The sequence below is a fragment of the Pelodiscus sinensis genome, chromosome 29, assembly GCF_049634645.1.
Source record: "Pelodiscus sinensis isolate JC-2024 chromosome 29, ASM4963464v1, whole genome shotgun sequence".
Lineage (NCBI taxonomy): Eukaryota > Metazoa > Chordata > Testudines > Trionychidae > Pelodiscus > Pelodiscus sinensis.
Genome location: NC_134739.1, coordinates 9,704,537 through 9,725,183, shown reverse-complemented (window position 1 = coordinate 9,725,183; position 20,647 = coordinate 9,704,537). Strand labels below are relative to the sequence as shown.

Here is a 20,647-nt window from a genome sequence, read left to right as displayed (position 1 = left end):
GTTTTGCTTCAGTCTGGTTGAGATTCTGCATATAAACACATCATATGAATGTCAAATGACAAAACAAATATTCACATTTTTAACCCTTCACATCCTAGAACGGTAAAGGGCCTAAAGAGCAACAGTGTTTATACCAATGTAAAGCCTGCTTTGGAGAGGCCGAGTGCTTAGAAAAGCTCTTGCTTCATGCAATTACCTTTCCTCTCCATGGAAAGGTTAAATCTTTACACTGAGGTAAACATACAGAATCTATTCCTTAAATTCAGTTAAATACTAAAGCATGGGGTCTAATGTCCTCTGAGCAGCCTCACATCAGTGCATCTGCTTTTCTCTCTAGTACTGCTTGAAGTCTTTTCACAATAAAGCTGATACTATGCATGCAAGATGGTGTTCAGGTTGCCATTTTGTACAGCAAAAACATTGCTTCACACTCTTACCATTTGCACTTTTCTTTGATAGCAGGAGCCAGTAAGTGAAAGCAGGGATTAAGACAGGGTATCAGTTTAAGAGTGGCAGTGGTCAGAACTAGAGTTGTGTTGCATGTCCAGCCACAGAAGGGAAACATACAAGCTCTTGACAATTACAACATTTTTATGTGCCATCCCTGATTCAACCAAAGCGTTAGCCCAGCACCACTTGTGAAATGGACGATAAGCTCTTAGCACTCCAGCTAATACAGGTCGAACCTCTCTAGTCTGGTACTTTTGGGATCTGACTGGTGCCAAACCAGGTCAATATTGTTTAGCAGTATGACCAACTCTTCCACTGCTTACTGGGCTCTCAGAAGACAATTAGAGGTAAATTTGAGCTAAATCACAGCACAGAACACTGAGTGCTAGGACTGGTGGCTGTAAACACATTTTATGGGACAGCGGGAAACTTGTCCAGACCCATGATAAGTGGACAATCCAGCTCACAAAGAATTACACTGGACCAGGTAAGTTGCCAGATGAGAGTGTGCAGGACTAGAGAGGTTCAACCTGTAGTCTCCATTCAGACTGAGGTCAGTTCTGTATGCCAGTAGCCAGCTTACCAAGAGAAGGGAAGATCTTATCTCACTGCACATACATAGGAAAAACTAGGTCAGGCTAGAGTAAAAATGTTACCTCCTTTTTATCCCACCATGCATACATTCCTCTATTCTGGTGAATATGTAAGAATGTGAAAATCTGCTCCCAACAGAATAGCTGTTGCATGTAAATGACATGAGATTTAGAGCAGGGTCACAGTTCTATCATTTGGGTTTGTTGCTTTTCAGAACCAGTTCTAGCACTGAGGGTGTTGGGCCTTAGCACTAGACCAGGGAAATGTAAAGTAGATGTGATGCATGAACTTTATTTGCCCAAATTGAGTGGAGGGGAGGGAGAAGGGAGCAAGGGGACAAGGCACAAACCTCAGTCATTCATTTATTTGAAGACCTGTTTGGTTAAACTCTGATTGCTGGAAAGCAACAACAGCAAAGTGGCTCTCAATCCTCACTCTAGCTGGATGCCAAAGTACTCCAGGGACTAAATTCATGAAGTACTTAATTACACTGCCCCCCAAATCTTTGCAAATAGGACTAATGCAATTATTTACAAAACAGTCAAAGCCTTTAGTTCCAATAAAAATCTATCCTTAGAGCAAAACTCTAAGTGTACTGAAGAGCAGGACAACTCCTTCCTCAACAGTTAGCCAAAACAGAGCCCCTGGAAACGGGGCTAGAAGCAACCTAGTGTTCTTTAAAACTCATTTTTGGTGTAAGGATGTTAAGAGGCAGATAACTGATTAATCGTGTAGTCGATACGCTCTGTCCTAGTTTGCACTGGTCCAGGAGCTACCCCACTGCAGCTCTGCAGTTGAAATGTAGTACTTGCTGAGTGCGCAGGCAGCTTGGTTCCCACTACATTTAAACTGCAGGGCTGCAGCAGGGGGTAGGTCCTAGACCGGTGCGAGTTGGGACAAAGCTGGGCTTGCTTAGTCCTGGTTCATGCCAACCCCAGCCATGCGGCAGGCAGAGGCTGCTCCGGTTGCCTCTGTATCAGAGGCAGCAAGGAAGGGGGGGGGGGGGGGGGGAGTGAATAATTTACTCAATTACCCGCTTACATCCCTGTTTTGGAATTCAGGTTGTATCTGTACCTGGACAGATTACTATTACTTCTTGTAGGAGTTACTGCCAACAGACCTACCATTCTTGGAAGTAAAGCTAGTGCTGAGAAAAGGGAAGGAGGAATATACCTGGGTTTGCCAGTCTAATTGTAGCCTCCCTAGACCATAGACATTCCAATCAAAGAGATCTCCAAACACCACATCTACTTAACAACACGCAGCTCCTCCTGCTTTCATTTTGAATGGACTTGTGCTTGATTACCTGAGATTAACCCAGTGGTAGTTCCATCACAAGAGCACCACCGGGAAAAGCGAAACACTCAACACTTCTCTTCTTTCATCAAATATTTTTTTTAAATTACTGAGGTTACTTTGACTTTATTCCAGTAGATGTTTGTGGCTGGAACCAGATACTGCTCTGTAGTTTCTCTCATTTGTCTTTGGTCCCGAGCGTTCTCACAAGTGACTATACCGACTCCTTAATTCTGTTCTGTGTATTCTGTCATATCTGCTGGCTTTAGAAGAATAACTTATTCCTTTTCATACCAGAATCACTGCCTGCAGCGGTGGGAAAGACAAAGGTTCTGTTTTGGCTCATGCCCACTCCAGAGGATTGTTAATGAGGTGCCCATGGCAGAATGTGGAGTGGGGATTTAAAAGCCACTCGATTTACAGACTCCAAGCAAAGGAAAAAGCCACTGTTACTTGTAAAACTACAGCCAGGCTGCTCAGGAAATAATGGGGGTTGCATGAACAGGGAACTAACTGCATGGAGGCATTTTTAGTTACTTTTTAGAATTAAAACAGATTAAGGCTTTTGCTGTTGTGCCAAATACAGCTGTTAGTAATTTACCATTGTACAGATTAGGGATGTTAAATATCAGTTAATTGGATAGTCGATTAACCTCATGAATTCTTATTGGTTACTTGACTATTCTATAGTCCCCGGGGGTGGGGCTTGTAGCCAGTATGCTCTGGCCCCACTCCTGGGGAGCCCCTTGCCACTCCGCACTGTTGCTGCTGTATCAGAGGCAGCAGCGCATGGTGCCAGGCAGGAGCTGGTCTGTGAAGGGAGCCAGTTTAAAAAACAGCTCCCCTCGCGGACCGGCTGTCTGTCACCCTGTGCTGCCGCCTCCGATACAGAGGCAGCAGCATGGGATGGCAGATACTGCCCCGTCAAACGGGAGCTGCTGAGCTCCCGGATCCAGTGCGAGCTGGAATTGAGTCAAGCTGCCAGCCTCCTAATACACTTTAAATGCAGAGCCACAGCAGAGGGTTGTCCCAGACCTGGTGCAAACTGGGACTGAGCCAGTCTGCTGGCCAGCCTGCTAAAAAGTTTACTGGCCTGGGTGTGTGTGTGTGTGGAATGCACTTACTCTATAGCATTAACCAATAAGCTTTTGCTAATCAGTTAAGGGATGTAATAGTATAGTCAATAATACAGATGGACTTAAAAAAGACACTTGTTTCATTAAGGGAAGAACCTTTGAGCATCAGTCTCCTAACATGGCAAATAAAGGCTCTATGCCACAGATGAGAGTCACAGAAGGAAAGAGTACAGCTCTAAATAAACAGCTCTAAATAAGGTGTAATTATTTCCGCCTGCTCTGCATGTTATGGGAACTACCACCAACATCAACTTCATCTTGTACCACAGATAGAAAGCTTGACCATACTGTCAGGTTAAGAGAGCTGCTATTTCTAGTGGCAAATTCCTACACCTGTAGCTACTAAGAAGCCAGAGGGAAGACACCGAAGAATAGCTGTAGCCGTCAGACAAATGGCAGTAAGGCTCCCTGTTGGCTACTTATTTAATACCATCTATACATTCAATCCTGCTCAGGAACTGCCAAGTGTGAATGCAATGTTTTAAACTACACACCTCTCAGCAGACAGTCTAAATAAAACGGTTCCATCTGTGCTACACTGTGCTAATACAAGAGGGAAGCTGCAGTTTTAACACACATATGCAACAGTACTCATCTGCTACTGTCCTGAGATACCTGGATAGTTACTGAATTTCCATTAGTGTTCTAATGTACTCTGCAAAAGTGAATGTATCTTTGCATTCACTTTTAATCACACAACAGTGCTTAGAAAAAAAAGTCTTGGCACTCACCATTTTAATATTTAACTATAATCAATCATGCAATCATGTACAGTTTATATAAATATCTGCTGTGTATATATCCCCACTTTATCTCCAAATAATGGCCCTAAAAGTGGGGAGCAAGGAAATCAGCCAACACTGAACTAAAAAGCATGTTGTCAAAGTGCAGAAAATGGCATTGCGCTCTGCTAACGGAAACTGAGACACGATTCCAAACTGCAGTGGTGAATAAAATGCAAGAGGACACAAGTGTGAAACCAGCACGTCCCACCAAAGAGATGCATCATGTAAACTTTGATATGCAAAAGAACCATAAGAACAGAGGGAAGTTTCAAAATGCAGACCGATTTTTTTGCCTCAAAACACTGAACCTACTGGAGTATACACAATTCTAACTCCTTATCTGCTCTCACTTATGCCAGGGTAACAAGGCATAGCCCATCAAGTTACACTGGTGTAAGGGAGAATAAATGCTCCCGGGGAGGGGAGGGGGGAGAGGGGTGGCTTAGTCTTCTAAACCATCTCTCAATGCCGGCTCCATTTAAAAGCTGGGTTTTCTGCTTCTTTTGCTGCTATTTGGGCTGCAGTACTGGAATTAAGCCGTTAAATCTTCCCTCCGCGAAAGCAGATTGTCATACATCTGACAGAAGGAGCAGTATGACTTATATTTGTTTGGTGGCAGCACACTGCATTTCTATGCCATCTGTAAGGTGCACACATGACTGGCATTACAACCTGGCAACCCCGTGGCCAACTGAAGGACTGATCTAGTTCTTGAGTAGAATGATGATGGTAAGGAAATGTGAATACGGCATAAAATCATTACTTTGAAATTCATTATAACCCTTGTCGTCTACGAAAGCCATTAGCCAACCAGCTCTTCAGGCCAGAAAGTGGAGTCAGAATCTTCTAAGGAGAACACACCCCTTTAAATTTACTTTTATGCACAACCCAGCTGTTCTCTTAGCCAATCAAAATGAAGCTTTTCAACTGTCTCCAACAGCAGCTTAGCACCATCACAGAAGACTCTGCCTCAAAAAGTTTGGCTCTCTTTGGGCCAGTACCAGGCAGCATTCATCTAGCAATCATCCAGTGACTTCCTACAAACACAAACTCCGCATCCCCAGTAAAGGCCATTGAAAACCCCATCAGATATAGGGCTACCGTGAAAAGCTCCAAAACTACTTTACTGACGGTATTTGACTTGGATGGAGTATCCATTTAGTGAAGATGGTTCTACTTACATGAGCTCTTTACTATATGGAAAAAGGAATTATTCTGCAAAGATATATACCCCTCATAGCTAACAGCAGGGTCTGACCCCAGATCCACAGTAAACAACAATAAGCAGTATTAGTGCAAAGTCAGGCAACACTAGAGAAGCACATCAATTCCAGGTTCGGGATCGTGTGTCAGCATGCAACTCTGGCTTTCGGTCATCCACAGATCACCTACACTGGCAGCGAGGCAAGTCAGGCAAGTCGTGCGCTGTCAGTCCAAGAGTTTCTGCCATAACTTGGAATTTCTTTGTTGCTGGGGGCTTGTAAAATACTTTGAATGCCATTTAAAACTCACACAACGGTGTTGCATTAAAACCAGACATCGATTTCTGTAAACGTTACCAAAAAGGTCACCGTGCGCACAGAGCAGCCATTCTTCAAATATGCAATTTTTAAAAGTGGGAAACAGGTAGCCCACATTATGGATTTGCAATATGGTAAAGCAGAGGGTGTTTTTAGAGAGCAGAAACAAATCAATCCATAGAAACAAACCCATCCCACCTGGCAAAACCTTGTTTTAGCACAGATGCTGCAATGAAATGAACAAGTGACTTAATTATAAGAGAGAAGAAACGAAAATAAATTCATCCCAGACCAAATTAAATAGCCGCTTAAAGACAGGGAGTCTTGGAGTAGAAGCATTTAAAATACTTATTTTTAATCTGCACCATAGGGAGTTCTCATGTCAGCTGCTCCCAGAAGTCTGAAGAAAGATTTCTTTCCAGTATGAAAATATTAAGATCATTATTTGCCATTTAAATTAATGTGCAGGTGTACATACTCCTACAGCCCCGGCAAACAGAACGGCAGCTGGCCAACAGGATGTAGCTGCTTGGATGTTACAAAAACCTCGCTACGATTCAATTCCTTACAAGTAAAAATGGGGTCACAGAAACTCTGACATGGTGCCATCCTGTATTCAGGAACAAACCAAAAAGAGCCATAGACATTTCACCCTCCTGACAAGCTGGGTCTCTAGCAACAGGACCCTGGAGGAAGTCTCAACAGTCTGAACACATGGGCCAGCATGGAGGGACCAAAAGATTCAAAACATTTTATTTTTGTAATAAAGTTAACAGTAAAACAAAATTCACAAGCCTTCCCCCGCCCCCTCTCTTCAGTGCTGGTTTCCTCTTCTCACACAAAGCACACAACAGAGAGGTCTCCAACCGAGAAAATGAAACTGCTCTAAGTACAATGAGACATGATGAAGGCAGGAGTCTAATTTATGTCCATATTCGAGGTTAAAACAAGCATGTCAGGAGTGTCTGTTGTTTGTATGGTTTCATTTTAGCCAAACTGGAAAAAGAAATTTCCTGGCCCAGAAGCTGGAAGAGAAAGTGAGAACTATTAGGGCTGGCGAGTCTCCCGAACAAAGCTCGTGAAGAAGCCGTGGAGCGCTGGACACGTAGGCAGCCCTTTAACAGACACACACAAGGGATGGGCTTTGGGCAGCCTAATTCAGACGCACCGATAGGGACACTGAGGAACACTGGCACGGGGGCCGTGCTGATCGGTTAACGGACCCTGGAGAAGGGATTGCGAGGGCCAGAATGATTAGCAAGCAAGACTCCTCCCAGGTCAGAGGTCTGTGAGTTTCTCCCATGGGTTGTATTAATGCTGGGTAAGTGCCAACCAGATGTTCAGCACTGTGCAAGCCACCCCTGTGCCAAAAGGCTTGCAATCTGGTGAGCTGACCATGCATCAGGATGCGTAGTGTGGAGCAGAACAGCATTTGCAATGCAGTGACACTGGGTTGGGCCCTCCCGAAGGCTCCCGGGAGTCTGTGTGTCTAACTGGAGACAGTCGACGCTAGCTATGTGATGCGTCTGACCAGACACCCTCCTTACCAGATTCAGTGACACAGCGGGTGCATGCATGAGTGACAGCCAAGCCTCTTTCTCAGCAACACAACACTGTTAGTGCCAAGTTTTCACACACCTCGAGGGGGAAGCTTTTCTCTACATAGGCCCCAGAAGCAGCAATCGACTGGTGCATGTCGCAGACCACGCCTTCTGCGCTGGCACACAACACGTAAGCAGTGAAATCAAACTAACCCTTTTAACCACTGGCTAACTGCTGGGACATTAATGTTACCGGCCCATAGATGAACAGCCCTCACATTTCTCGTGCTGGTGGACTGACATGTCACCTACCTTCAAAACTGAAGTTGCCTGGCCCACCAAAGAAAGCCTTGAAGATATTGTTAGCATCAAAATCTACAGTGGGAGAAGAGAGTGGTAAGTTAGAGAGGCTGCTTCTCTCTATAATCTTTTAAAGAAAGGATCCTAAAGCCCATTACCGATGGACCCACACACTGTGCCTATACTGCCCGCTTTCTCCACCATGGAAATGCAGCAGCAGTGAGCCGCGCTGCCTCGGGGCTTGGGCAGAGAGCTCAGACTACTCGAGTCAGCAGCCAGACAGGCAAAAAGAGTAACCGTTGAGCTAGAGTGTAGCTCACTGGCTACAGCCTCGGTCCCGACAAAGTTGCCACCTGCTGAATCACCCACAGCTAGGGAAGCCCTCAAGTGGCTCCTCCCACCCAAGTACCAACACAGTGTCACCCCATCAGTGTGTTGCCATGGGAGACAGCGAGTTGCCCATGTTAGCAGGCATCGAATACAAGCCAAGGAAGGAATAGCTCCTCCAGAGGAGAAGGCAGAGCAGACGTCCTTCCTTTGAAAAGGCTCGTCCGCTTGTGGGCTCACTCACCTCCCATGTTCATGCCATCCTCCTCCAGATCCTGCCCACTGTCGTAGCGTGCCTTCTTCTTGGGATCCGATAGGATGGTGAAGGCCTCTCCAACTTCTTTAAACTTCTTCTCCTCTTCCTTCTGTATTTCTGCGCTCGCCCCGCTGTGCCGGTCTAACGGGCAAAGAGATGGGACAGAAATGGTCACTGGGTGCCACGGGCAGCTGGAAGACACTACACATCCCAGGCACCCGTCAGCTTTTGCGTGTTCCCCTCCCATGCTCATTCTGCTGAAGCAGTCATTCAGGAATTCAAACAACACAGTGCAGGGGAGAGAGGGGGAAATCAGGAGACTGAGAAAACGTTTCCTCCGAAATTCTCTCTTCCATTGACTTCTGCTCTCCGAAAACTCAAAGTAGCAAGCTGCATGCGGTTGGCAGAAACCAGTTCTCTACCTGGGTGATGCATGAGCGCCCGTTTCCTATAGGCTTTCTTGATCTCGTCTTCGGAGGCGTTTTTGTCCACCCCGAGGATTTTATAGTAGTCTTTCCTTTTGCTCTTTTTCAGTTCCACCTGGGCATTCTTTAGGAATTGCTTGTGTTCTAGAAAGAAGAGCAATGCAGAAGGAAAGCGCCTCTCATCACCCGTAGCGAGAGAAGGAAAGCATCGTTCGAGAACGGATGGTTTGTTTCGCTGCCCCCACAATAAAGACTGTTCCGTTCATGTATGTGCACTTACGGCCGGATACTTATAGCCCATGGGTTTGGGAAACAGGTCCAAGGAACTACACAGGCAGAAGTGACCTGTTAGGCGTCTGCATGTTAGATTTTGGCCAATCCCCTCACACAACCATCCCTTCATGTTACTCTAGGGGCAATCTCCAAGCCAACCCATCCATCAAGTGCTGCTTCTGCTTGAAGGGCAGCGCCCTGGGGGACAAAGCCACTTTTTTAATCTTTGAGAACAGAGGAGACCCTTGTTCTCAGCCGTGGCACTTCCGAGCCTGCTCTGACGGGTGGGTCATTGAAAGCCAGGACTCCAGAGAAGTCAGAATTGCTCACTCAAGGGCACGTGGGCACCCAACTCTGGGTCTTTGAAAATTCCAGCCCAAGCCAATCCAATGCTCATGTTCTTCTTGCACCCGTTTCCATGAGCACCAGGCTTAAAAACACCTTTGGCTGCTCCCCAAGAGTCAACACCATAATGTTTAACTAAACCCTTCACCAAACATCTGCCCGCCCTGTGCAGCACTGTAGCCCTGCTGCTACAGATCAACTGATCCACCGAACTGGAGACATGTTCATGCCTTCCTTGCCACGGAACAGGTTCACATGTAGCAAAATCCAGGCAGTTCTAGATCGCTACAGGACCCAAGCAACTCTTCGATGTTAATTTAGCCTCCATTCCCCTGGGAGACGGAGATGTGTTATCATTCACACTTTCACTCATGGGAAACTGAGGTACAGAGCGATCAAGTAACTTGCCCAAGGACGCTGAGTTTGTGGCAGAGCCAGGAACTGACCTCCATCCCCCTGCTATTCTAGATCTCAGTCCGGTGCCAACCACTAACCCAAGCTTTACCCCTACTCTCCCAACACTAGGAGAGAACAAACTCACACCATTCTGTTAGGCGGTGGTCCCAGAGCTTCTGGGGATTTTCCATACAAAGCCAGGGGCAGCAATAAAGCGAGAGGGGGCCAAGATCAGCATGTACAATGGCAACGCACAGTGTTTCCCAGCGCTCCTGTCTTACAAGAAAAACCAAAGCCGAAACATGTCTGTCGAGGGGCAGGCTGTGTGGACGGATAGGCAGGGCCAACGCTCTCACCTTTCGTTTTCTCTGTCTGGTAAACTTTTTCATAGTCCCTCACAGCATCTTCATATTGTTCTGTGTCCATGTAACTAGGCAAGGAAACAGCTGTTACCGTAGCAGAGTTCACAGAGCCTACCAAAAACCGCAGCAGCAGGGGTTAAGTGATGAGACTCCTGGAGGGACAGAACTATTGAGGGAAAGAGGGGCACAAAGGACCTGCAAAAATAGAGGCGATTGCTAGGAAGAGCCCGAGGTGGGATGCAAAGGGCGCGGATGAGGGCTCTGAGCCCAGCCACCTGTGTTCCTCAGAGGTAACCCGCAAAGGAAGCCCTGGCAGACTATGCCCCGGCATGCACCTGCCATCTCACTGGGCAGGACGAATCCTAGCAAGTCCTAGGATAGCATTGCTCCTCCAGGAATTACCCGCAGGCCCTGGGAATTCCAGGAAACGGACGCAGAGTCAGGCACTAGTTCGTGGCTCAGGGCTGTTGCGAGTGACGAGACAGTTCGTTCAGTGCCCCAGGCTCTCAGAGCGGTCCATGGCAGCTGTTCTCGGCTCACACACCCGTCCCACTGCCCTGTTACCGGAGGTCACCGAGTCCCAGGGAGGTGGGGGCGAGGAGCCAACGTAAAGCAAACCATCGTGCATTTGAACTTGGAGAAATCAGACAGGAGGCCCCCAGTGGCACTTTCAGCCGAGTAAGCAACCGGGAATCCCTGCCACAGCCCAGGAGAAACCCCAGGCCCCAGGGAAAGGGACACGCAGGGTTTCTGGCAGAGGCCACTGAAGACATTAAAACTGGTCTCTGTGCAGCAAGCCCTGAGCCCGAGACCGCATGGCGCAAGGGCAGCCAGCTCTCCTAGCAGCAGCATCACTGCAGCAGGATGCCCCGTGTCAGTGTCCGCTACGCCTCGTCCCCAGGCGCCAATCACAGCAGGGGCAGAGACCCGCGCCCAGGGCAGGGCAGCAGTGTCCCCGGAAGAGACACACTGGCCCTCGGTCAGAGCCCACCCAGGAACCAGCGCCCCCCCCCCCCTCTCCCGGTCACAGCGGGCTCCTAAAGCCAGGCTAACGGAGTGAGAGTTCAGCCACTCTGGGACCAGGACGTTGCTTAAGTAGCCAGTTACAAATAAGAACAAGCCCTGGCCAACGGTGACTGGCAGCATCAGGCCCACAACGGCGCCACCATACGCACACCTGGCTCCAAGAGGAGCTTGCGTTCACACCCCGCTGTCCTAAGACACTGCCTTTCGTCCCCACGTAACTCGGCTCAGCTCTGCCCGATGACAATGCTGCCAGCGGCCAGCCCCCCACCCGAACCCCCCCGGCGCGCTCACGGCCCCGGCTGCTTACCACTGTGCTCTCCGCAGGTAGGCTTTGATATACGTGTCGTCCAGTTTTATTGCGTTCGTGCAGTCCTCTATTGCGTCTTCTAGTTTCCTAAGCTACAAAGCCAGGCACATGGTTACTCGTGCATCCCCCGGGGGGGCGGGGGGAGAGGAGGGGATTTCAATACGATTTACACGGAAGCTGCAGAGATGGAGCTACGCAGCCCATGCAACACGAAAGCCACAAATCCATGGCTCTGCATCTCTCTGGCACATCCCCTTGTAGAACTGCCTGCACCCGGCCGGGGAGCAGTGCGGAGGGGGGCTCCCTGCCTGGGAAGGATACACAGCCCCTGTGCACCCCACCCCTAGCGCAGAACGAGAGCGACTGGAACTCGGGCTGCACTTACAGAAGCGGCACATTTATTTTATCAGCCACCCACGAGGGATGGAAGAGTGGAGTCGATTCACCGATAAGCAAAAGCCTATAGGTTAATACTAGAGACTACACGCATTCCCCACCCCCGCCAGGACATTTTTTAGCAGCAGCCCAGCTTAGTCCTGGCTTGCGACAGGTCTGCGACCTACCCCGGGGCAGCTCTGCATTTCAAGTGTATTAGGAGCCAGGCGGGCAGGCAGCCCCGCTCAGTTCCGGCTCACGCTGGGTCCGGGAGCTCAGACCCTCCCTGAACAGGCTGTATCAGAGGCAGCAGCACAGGGCGACCGACAGCCAGTCCTCGAGGGGATCTGGTTTGCAAACTGGATCCCCTCACCGACCAGCTCCGGCCAGGCCCCCCACGCTGCTGCCTTGCAGCAGTGCAGTGGCAGGGGCTCCCTGGGAGCGAGGCTGGAGCGCACTGGCTGCCCATGGGGACGGTAGAAAGTCGACTAACCAATAAGAATTCATGCGGTTACTCGACTAGTCAATTAACCGATATTTCACATCCCTACCAGCCACTGCTGCTTCCTAGAAGTGCGTAGGAAAGGGGAGGGGGATGGGCAGGCAGAGGGGGTGAGCCTGGGTCCCAGACTAATTCCCAGGCAGGATTCCAAATGGGCCAACGCTAAGGCAATACAAGGGGTCCCAGTTGTCAAGCGTGGACCCCTCCTCCACACGCGATGCCCACTGCAGCCAGATCTGACTCCCCACTCCCATGGGGAGACAGACACCAGGGCCTGCTTCCACGCCCATCTGTTTGAGTAGGCATCTGTGAATGAGGAGGCAGTTAAGGATGGGATTTCCAGCTGTGCAGGTCGGGGGGGGGGGGGGGGGGGGGAGGGGGAGGGGGAGGAGGGTGTGTGTGAGTGTGAGTGTGTGTGAGAGACACAGACAGACATTTGGTAACTCCTGTGCTAGTTTTTTGGATCATCTGGCAGGGGCACCTGGGCTTTGGACTTTTCTTTTCCAATGGAACGAAGAACAATACTCGATCTGTGGGCGCTGACGTCTCCTCGTTCTCAGGATGGGAGTAAAGAACTCCGTGAAGAAGGGGCTCTAAGACCCAGCACACCCCTCTCCTCCCCTTCCCCGGCTTAGGGACAGTTGTGTCCCCTGCTGTTCGGGTCAGCACCTACGCACGCGAGCGTGAACCCTACTCCACGCCGGCAGTACTAGGGGACGGGGCAGCCCAGCAGGGATGGAGAAGCGCCACCAAACCAGCTTAAACAAAAGAAATTTGGCACCATGCCTCGTTCTGGAACGAAGGGTCCCTCGGCTGTATCCCATGGGTTCTCCTCCACGGCGAGGCAGTTTATATCTGGGGAGTGCCTTGAGCTCCCAGGACGAACGCCCACCTGTAATGCTGCCTGGGTCTTACCTTTGAATTAACCGTCCCCCGGTTACAGTAGAGTTTGGCATTTGTTTTTATGTTATTTGGGTCTATCCCCAGTGCCTCTGTGTACAGTTCATATGCTAGTTTGTAATTGCCTTCTTTAAATGCTTTATTTCCATCTTCCTTCTTCGCTTTAAGTGCTTTGGCATTCTGAAAGAGAAAGCGCCCCGGGGTGAGCCCAGACCCGCAAGAGACAACATCCAAGCACCAGGCTCCCGGATCCCAAGAGCCATGTTCTAACTTGCTTTCAAACACCGTCCCCAACCACCCTGGCTCCTCTCTGCAGAGACAGTTGCCAAGAAAGAGGCAGAGCCAGCCTCGGCCATTCCCCATGGCAAGAGGGGACGGTCAAAGGCTCAGGGGCATCAAAGGCTCAGGGGCAGAACACAGCAGGGAAGGAAACAGCTGTCTTAGGACAGGAAGGAAGCCAGCATGTTTCAGCTTATCCAGCGTTGTGTTGCCTGAAAAAGTGGGCGAAAAGGAACTCGACTGGAGAAGAGAGGACAGGGCAGGAACTCAAGAGGAAAAACACTTAAACGCAAGTCAAGCTGTAGATCAGGGTGAGGAACCTTTGGGTCGGGGGCTGCTGACCCCTAAACAAGCAGATTTTGTGTGCTCTAGCCCCATGGTGGGATAGTGAGGGGGCTGGAGTGCCAGCGCAGGCCCCCCAATGCTAGGGGGGAGCCAAGAGCCTCAGGAGCCGGATCCAGGCCAGCCAGGGGACACAGACTCCCCACCTCTGCTGTAGATCATCACATTTTGACAGCCTACGTTAGGCTTCACTGGAATCAGAGGCTGGCAACTTAGTGTCCAGAACTGCGGTGTGAGAGCTCTTCTCGGGCCAGAGAACAGGCAGGAGGGGCAGCCTGCAGACTGGCGAGGTCTGGCCGTGGCTGCTCCATAGGGAAGGAAGGATGTTAAGAGGCGGGTAACTGGGTAATGGCGTAGCCGATACAAATGGTATCGACTGCGCGATTGGTCGATAAGGTGCTCAAAGGAGCTACCCCTGCGATGGCTCTGCAGTTTTAAATGTAGTAAGAGCCGGACACGCAAGCAGCTTGCACTGCGTCCAGCAGCCCTTGTCCATGAGGGGTCCCAGCGGGGAGTTGGGACCCCCTGCAGACAGTGGCTGCTTCTCCTCCCTTGGCGCACCCCCCCCTCCCCACACACTGCTGCCTCTATAGAGACAGCAAGGGGCAGAATGTGGGCCGTCGACGTGGCTACCTGGTGAGTCTAGGCTTATCGGGTAGTCGACTAATCGACTGCTCTTTTCCATCCCTCTGGGGAAGCAGACAGCAGAATTCAGGAAGGACCTGATGCTACTCCTGCAGCTTCGTGCAGGTTTAACACCTCTACGAGAGCAGAGGAAAGGACAGCAGGAAACAGGGCAGGACTGATTAGTTATGGGCGAGCCCTGGCTCCCCGGCCTTGCCCTGGCCGCCAGTACTCACTCGGCAGGCAAGACACGCCTTCTCGTGGTCAGGAGCCATCCTGAGCGCCTGGACGAAGAACTGCACGGCCTTCTCGATGCAGTCTTCATAGTAAAGGCAAAGCCCTCGGACGTACAGGGCGTCGGCGTTCGTGGAGTCCAGCCGTAAGATGTCGCTGGAACGGCCAGACACACACACTCAGAATCACGTCGAAGCACCTTCGAGATGCCGCTTCCTTGTAACCAGCCGGAACAGCCTCACTCCGCCCGGCGGGAGCTGCGTTCCCAAGCCCACGGCGGGAAGGGCTGCACCGGGAAACGCCGACAAGCCTGCGAGCGACGTGCTGGGAAACCCAGCAGGTTTGTAAGGAGGTGGCCTTAGTTAGACTAACTCGCAGGAGGTGGAATTTGAGCCTCTCTCTCAACCACCCTTTGCACTGTGGGAGGAACTTACGGTAGGACATGGGCATTTCCATCACAACCCCGCCTCCCAGGGCTTTCTAACTAGGCTGAATACGTTCACTCTGTGCTGAAGTGTGCTGGCTAGCACTGGTGGGACACCGGGGCACCGTAGCCCCGCCGGGCTCCTACCTAGCTACCGACTGTGCTTCTGGATAGCGACCCAGCAGCGCCAAACATTCAGCCTTGAGGATTTTGAACCGATGACAGCCAGGGGCGAACTCCAAAGCTCGGTCCATGCAGAACACGACCTAGTGAAAGGAGAAAAAGCCAGTGGGGACCCAGTGAACAGCCAAGGGCCAGGACTGAGAGATGGGGCTGACCCTGCACCACCTTGGATGGCAGACGGATCTGCGGACTGAGCCCTGCCGACCCAGACACCTGCGTTCGCAAGAGTCTCCCCCACGTGGGGGGGGGGGGGGGGGGGTCTAAAGGCCCCTCATTTGTGAAGACTGCAGCTCGTCTGTACTTCTAATTATCCCATCTCTGAGGTACCCAAGCACCACACGCATACACTGAAGGCCCACGGAGTGCCCGATGGACAGCAATCGACAAAACCGGCCCTTTCAAGCCCTCTGATACTATTGCAATAGGCACTACGGAAACCCTATGAGACAGACAATTATGCTTCTAGGTTTCTTGCATGTCTCCTCCCTCCCCATGGCTATGGCTAGGAAGGACGGGAAGAGGAAGAAACTCAATCGACAGAGTCACCCAAAATTGGCATGAACAAAGCTCAAGAGGCCAGCTCGGAGGGAAGCTGCACTGGCCTGACTGGGTGATCTAACGGGTCTGTTCCAGCTCTGGGTTCTCCGGTGGGGACAGCTGCAATAGAACGGGAGCATTGTTCCACTCCGGTTCATCTGCTCCCGGGGCCGGCTCTTAGTCCCTCGTTTGTGACATCACAATTAGTTGCTGTGGGGAGCACCGAGCTGCTACAGATCGAGCCTTCTGGGTGGGGAAGGACATGGGGCAGCTCTCCAGAAACAACGGTTTTGTTTCATGCCAACCTCCCTTGCGAAGCGAGATGGGAGACGTGAGGGACGGAGACACAGGCCGAGTTATTCCTGAATACAACATCCAGATTGTGAAGAGCAGCTGGCCCAGCAGGACAATCAGAGGAGGCAGAGCTGGGATTTACCATTACAGAATCTAGTGCCTGGGCTCCACGCCTCGCCTCCTGCACCCGCTCCTGAACAGTGCCCGGGAGCCGGAAGTGATGGAGACGATCTCCTGCCCATGCCAAGCCCTGACCTCCCATACATCCCCTGAAGGGGACTGCAGTTGGGGCAAGTCGCATGTGGGTGTCTGAGGACAGATGGGTCTTTCAGATTTCACTGCGACTCTCCTTGAGACAGACGCCCCCCGCCCAGGAGAAGCTTGGAAAGGCCCAGGAGGCTGACCGACATTCCCCCTTTATTCCTTTAAAACCAGCAGGGAGCCTCCTGCTCTGGGAATATGGACCCTGGGGAGCGGTTTGGGGACAGACATTTGCGGTCCGGCTGCTGAGAATCTCATCTGATGAGTAACGTCCCCAGGCAGTACCCAGCCCAGCCTGCGGCTAACAGAGCTCAGAGGATGGATTCATGCCAGGCCACTTGGCTGGTTCGGTGCTAGATCAGCATAGCTCCGGCACCTGCACAAGGCAGCTTACATGTACCACAAGGGAGAGATGCTGGCAGGATTTGGCTGCGGGATGCCTTCTCCCCCACTCCCGCCGAGGGCCAGTTTCCTGCGGAGCCAGCCAGAGCACATTTTCTGGTCATAAGGCAACACAAGATCCACGGTCATTTTACCTTCCTGAAATCCCGTTTCTCAAAATCGATTTCCGCTATTCTCTCGTATTCCAGCAAAGTATTCGCATTCGTCAACTGAAAGAAAGGAAGGCACGGTCGGGCTTCCTCTCAACTGCTCCGCACCATCGGATGGCATTTAAACCGGCCAGCCCTCGGTTATCAGAGCAGCCCCAGCCACTGACCTGGGTTGCCACGTCTCTGGTGGCGAGAGCCCATCTGGCTCCCACACCACCCCCCGTCCCTGGCCTCTCCACCAAGGACAGGGCATGTGGAAGCCATTTTGCAGTATGGCCATCAGTCTGCTAAAACCTGGTCTGAGAACCTCCAATTCATGTCACCGCTCCCCCCAAGTGACACCATCTAGTCACTACTAACCCCCATGGGGCTGTGATGGGGTCTACTAGCCCCACACAGGGGAAGCAAGGCTTAACTAGGCTCACCTGGCTGAAGAAGCAGATGGCTCTAGAATCATAGAATCCTAGAACTGGAAGGGATCTCGAGAGGTCGAGTCCAGTCCCCTGCTCTCACGGCAGGACCAAGCACCATCAAGATCATCCCTGATAGATGCCTATTGAACCTGCTCTTAAATATCTCCAGTGATGGAGATTCCACAACCTCCCTAGGCAATTTATTCCCGTGTTTAACCCCCCTGACAGGTAGGAACTTTTTCCTATTGTCCAACCTAAACCTCCCTTGTGGCAATTTAAGCCCATTGCTTCTCGTCCTACCCTCAGAGGCCGAGGAGAACCTTTTTTTTTTTTTACTTAAACGGCTCTCATGTCCTCTCTCAGTCTTCTCTTTTCTAAACTAAATAGGCCCAGTTCTTTCAGTCTTCCCTCATAGCTCATTTTTCTAGACCTTTAATAATTTTTGTTACTCTTCTCTAGACCTTCTCCAGTTTCTCCTCATCTTTTTTGAAATGTGGTGCCCAGTACTCCAACTGGGGCCTAATCAGTGCATAGTAGAGCAGAAGAATGACTTCTTGTGCCTTGCTCGCAACACTCCTGTTAATGCCTCCCAGAATCACATTGCACTGTTGACTCATGTTTAACTTGTGGTCTACTATGACCTCTAGATCCCTTTCAGCAGTACTCCATTCTAGACAATCACTTCCTGTTCTGTATGTGTCAAACTGATTGCTCCTTCCTAAGAGTACTTTGCATTTGTCCTTATTAAACGTCATCCTATTTGCCTCAGACCATTTCTCTAGTTTGTCCAGATCATTTTGAATTATGACCATCCTCCAAAGCACTTGCAACGCCTGCCACCTTGGTATCATCTACAGACTTAATAATCATACTCTGTATGCCGTCATCTAAATCGTTGAATTGAAGAGGTCCCAAAACAGACCCCTGCAGAACCCCACTTGTTATGCCCTTCCAGTATGACTGTGAACCACTAACAACTGCTCTCTGAGCACGGATATCCAGCCAGTTGTAGCACCCTTGTAGGTTGGGTTCCCCTAGTTTATTGATAAGACAGTCACGTGAGACCATGTCAAATGCCGAAGTCCCACCCCCGCAATCCTGCTGGGCATGTTCAGACTACAGCCCAAGTATGAAAGCCTGGAAAGAGACTCAATCGAGGCTGGCTGCCGAGGAGGAAGGAGGTACAGGCAGGGCTCCTGGAGGTGATCCACTAGTGGGACCAGACCAGGAGACCAGCCAGCAAGACACTAGAGACAGTGCAGAGGATATGGAGGAAGGACGCTGGTGGAGACGGGTAGGAAGTGGCCCAGGGTGGGAGACTAGACCCAAGGAACATGGTGTGTTGTGGAAGGATGCCTCACCAAATTTGTGGTGGATCACACCACCGCTGTTAGGACTCTGGACTGGGACCCAGTGGAGTAGGAAGGGCCCAGGTCTCCCTACCCCTGCCTCAATCCCCAACCCATGGGGCCTGCTCCCATTTCTACATTCTGGCTGCTAGGCCACACTGCCCTAGCAAGAGGGACGTGTGGTTAGGACAGCCACTGAATTACAGCCCCCAGGATGGGATATTTAGATCTCAGAGGGGTTCTTACCTCTTGCTGTGCCTGAGGGTTTGTGCGATCCAGTTCTAGAACTCGTTGGAAGCAGCGGGCGGCGGCCATGGCATTCCCGAGAGAGAGGTGACATTTCCCTTCCCGTAGATGTCCCTGAGAAACAGGCAGAAATGAGCAGCAATAATTGGAGCACGGGATTTTCAAAGGCCAGTAACAGCAACACCCGGACTGGCCGGTCACCTACCCGTACAAAGGTATCGTCCAATCTGACCGACTGTTGGGCGTCTCCCAGCGCTTCCCGGAACTTCCCCAACATCATGAGGGTAGCTGCTCTGTTGCCATAGTAACTGGCATTGTTAGGACATGCGTCTGGAGAAAACACCACCACAACCCTAGTCAGTGCCATCCACAGGGTGTACACCGAGTAAATTATAAGCTCACTAGGCTCAAAATCATATTCCCTGCTTGCAAGTTTATACCCTGCCCAAGCAGCTTAAAAGTTACCTGGAGTCTGCCACTGATAGTTAGGGGCACCTAGAGGGCCCTGGGGATTGGTGTTCCCTTGTACAAGCGTGCTAGAAAGCGCCTAGCATGCTGCACTGTGCAGTGATTAACCCTAAGGAGATGAGAATCAAACAGCCCGGCCGGGACAGAGGCAAACAAAGTGTCACGTCCCGAGAGCAGCCCAGATCTTGCACATCGAGCACACCTGTGCCACTGGGACCCAGGTGCCGTCAGCCGTGCGAGCGAACCGATACGCAGGTTTATTTACATCCACAACCCACTAGGAGTTACAAGTTGGGTTCGGCGAGCCAGGGAACACTCACAGCCAGTCGCTCTCACCTATGGCTTTTGTGTAGTAGTTGTACGCTTCGTTGTAGTCTTTCTTGGCATAATAAGCATTTCCTTGTTCCTTGAAAGACTCTGCTTCTCTGAAAGAGTAAAATATCCCAGTGAGACACGCACTGACGGGCCACCACCAAGGGGCTGGATACAGGCAGCTCTAATGCTGGCCTGCCCGGCCACTAGTAAATCCCCCCATAGATGATGCTTGTGGGGAAAGAGGGCTCCCCATGTTCAGGTGACTGCCAGATGCTGGAATATGTCCAGGGACGGCTGGCTACTCCACGCTGAGCTAGGGCCAGCCAAGGATGAATGGCGTTCATGCTGATTCAGACCATCTCTGCCCTAAGTGTAGCTCCGCCCAGCTCCGAACCCGGCCCCGCGGATGCAGACTGAACCTAGGAGGTTTTCTCCAGACTTCTCAGAATCCAAGAACACGACGGATGCTTTCACCGCGTCGATCGGTCTGACCCTGCCTGGTGCTGAGCACCCCCCCTGCACTCGGAATCAGCACAAACGGAAGATGCTGCGCACGTGTCAGAAGCATCCACAGAGCACAAGCCGGCCCACAGCAGAGGTCAGCGGGCACGGAGGGTGCCTGGCAGGAGCTCAGCACTGCCCGAGAGCAGGCCCAGCTACAGGCCTGACTGCAGGGGCAGAGTTTTAAATCCCCGGAAATGTGCAACGTTCAGTTGGAGGCATCTCCGCACAAGTGCCTGAGAGCAGAGCCCTCAGCCTGAGCTGTCAGAAAACCAGAATTAATGGCACCCACCTTCCAGCCCATCATGCTAGCAGGGCAGCCCGGGAGCCCCCCCATCCGCCCTCCTATGAGGGAACGTGGCCGTGAAGTGCAATCAGACCAAACCAGGGATGGAAAATCCCACTGAATTGATTAACCGGATAACCATACTGTTTAATCGGTTCACCAATGAAAGGAAAGGGCGGGTGGGCGAGTCCCCACTGCAGCAGGCAGGGGCTGCACCAGCCAAA

General features: G+C 51.1%; 1 protein-coding gene across 1 annotated transcript in view; it reads right to left on the bottom strand.

Moving 5' to 3' along the window:
- Positions 1-6,506: 6,506 nt before the first annotated feature.
- DNAJC7 (DnaJ heat shock protein family (Hsp40) member C7) overlaps positions 6,507-20,647 on the bottom strand; it is a 31,208-nt gene continuing 17,067 nt past the window's right edge. The window contains exons 2-14 of the mRNA XM_075911567.1: positions 19,658-19,746; positions 19,059-19,183; positions 18,854-18,967; positions 16,831-16,905; positions 15,167-15,285; positions 14,598-14,751; positions 13,132-13,296; positions 11,340-11,431; positions 10,001-10,074; positions 8,628-8,774; positions 8,194-8,346; positions 7,635-7,697; positions 6,507-6,806 (exon numbers count right to left, since the gene is read on the bottom strand). Coding sequence (XP_075767682.1) covers positions 6,769-6,806; positions 7,635-7,697; positions 8,194-8,346; positions 8,628-8,774; positions 10,001-10,074; positions 11,340-11,431; positions 13,132-13,296; positions 14,598-14,751; positions 15,167-15,285; positions 16,831-16,905; positions 18,854-18,967; positions 19,059-19,183; positions 19,658-19,746 — 1,408 coding nt within the window. The 3' untranslated portion in view covers positions 6,507-6,768. The remainder of the gene's footprint in view (positions 6,807-7,634; positions 7,698-8,193; positions 8,347-8,627; positions 8,775-10,000; positions 10,075-11,339; positions 11,432-13,131; positions 13,297-14,597; positions 14,752-15,166; positions 15,286-16,830; positions 16,906-18,853; positions 18,968-19,058; positions 19,184-19,657; positions 19,747-20,647) is intronic.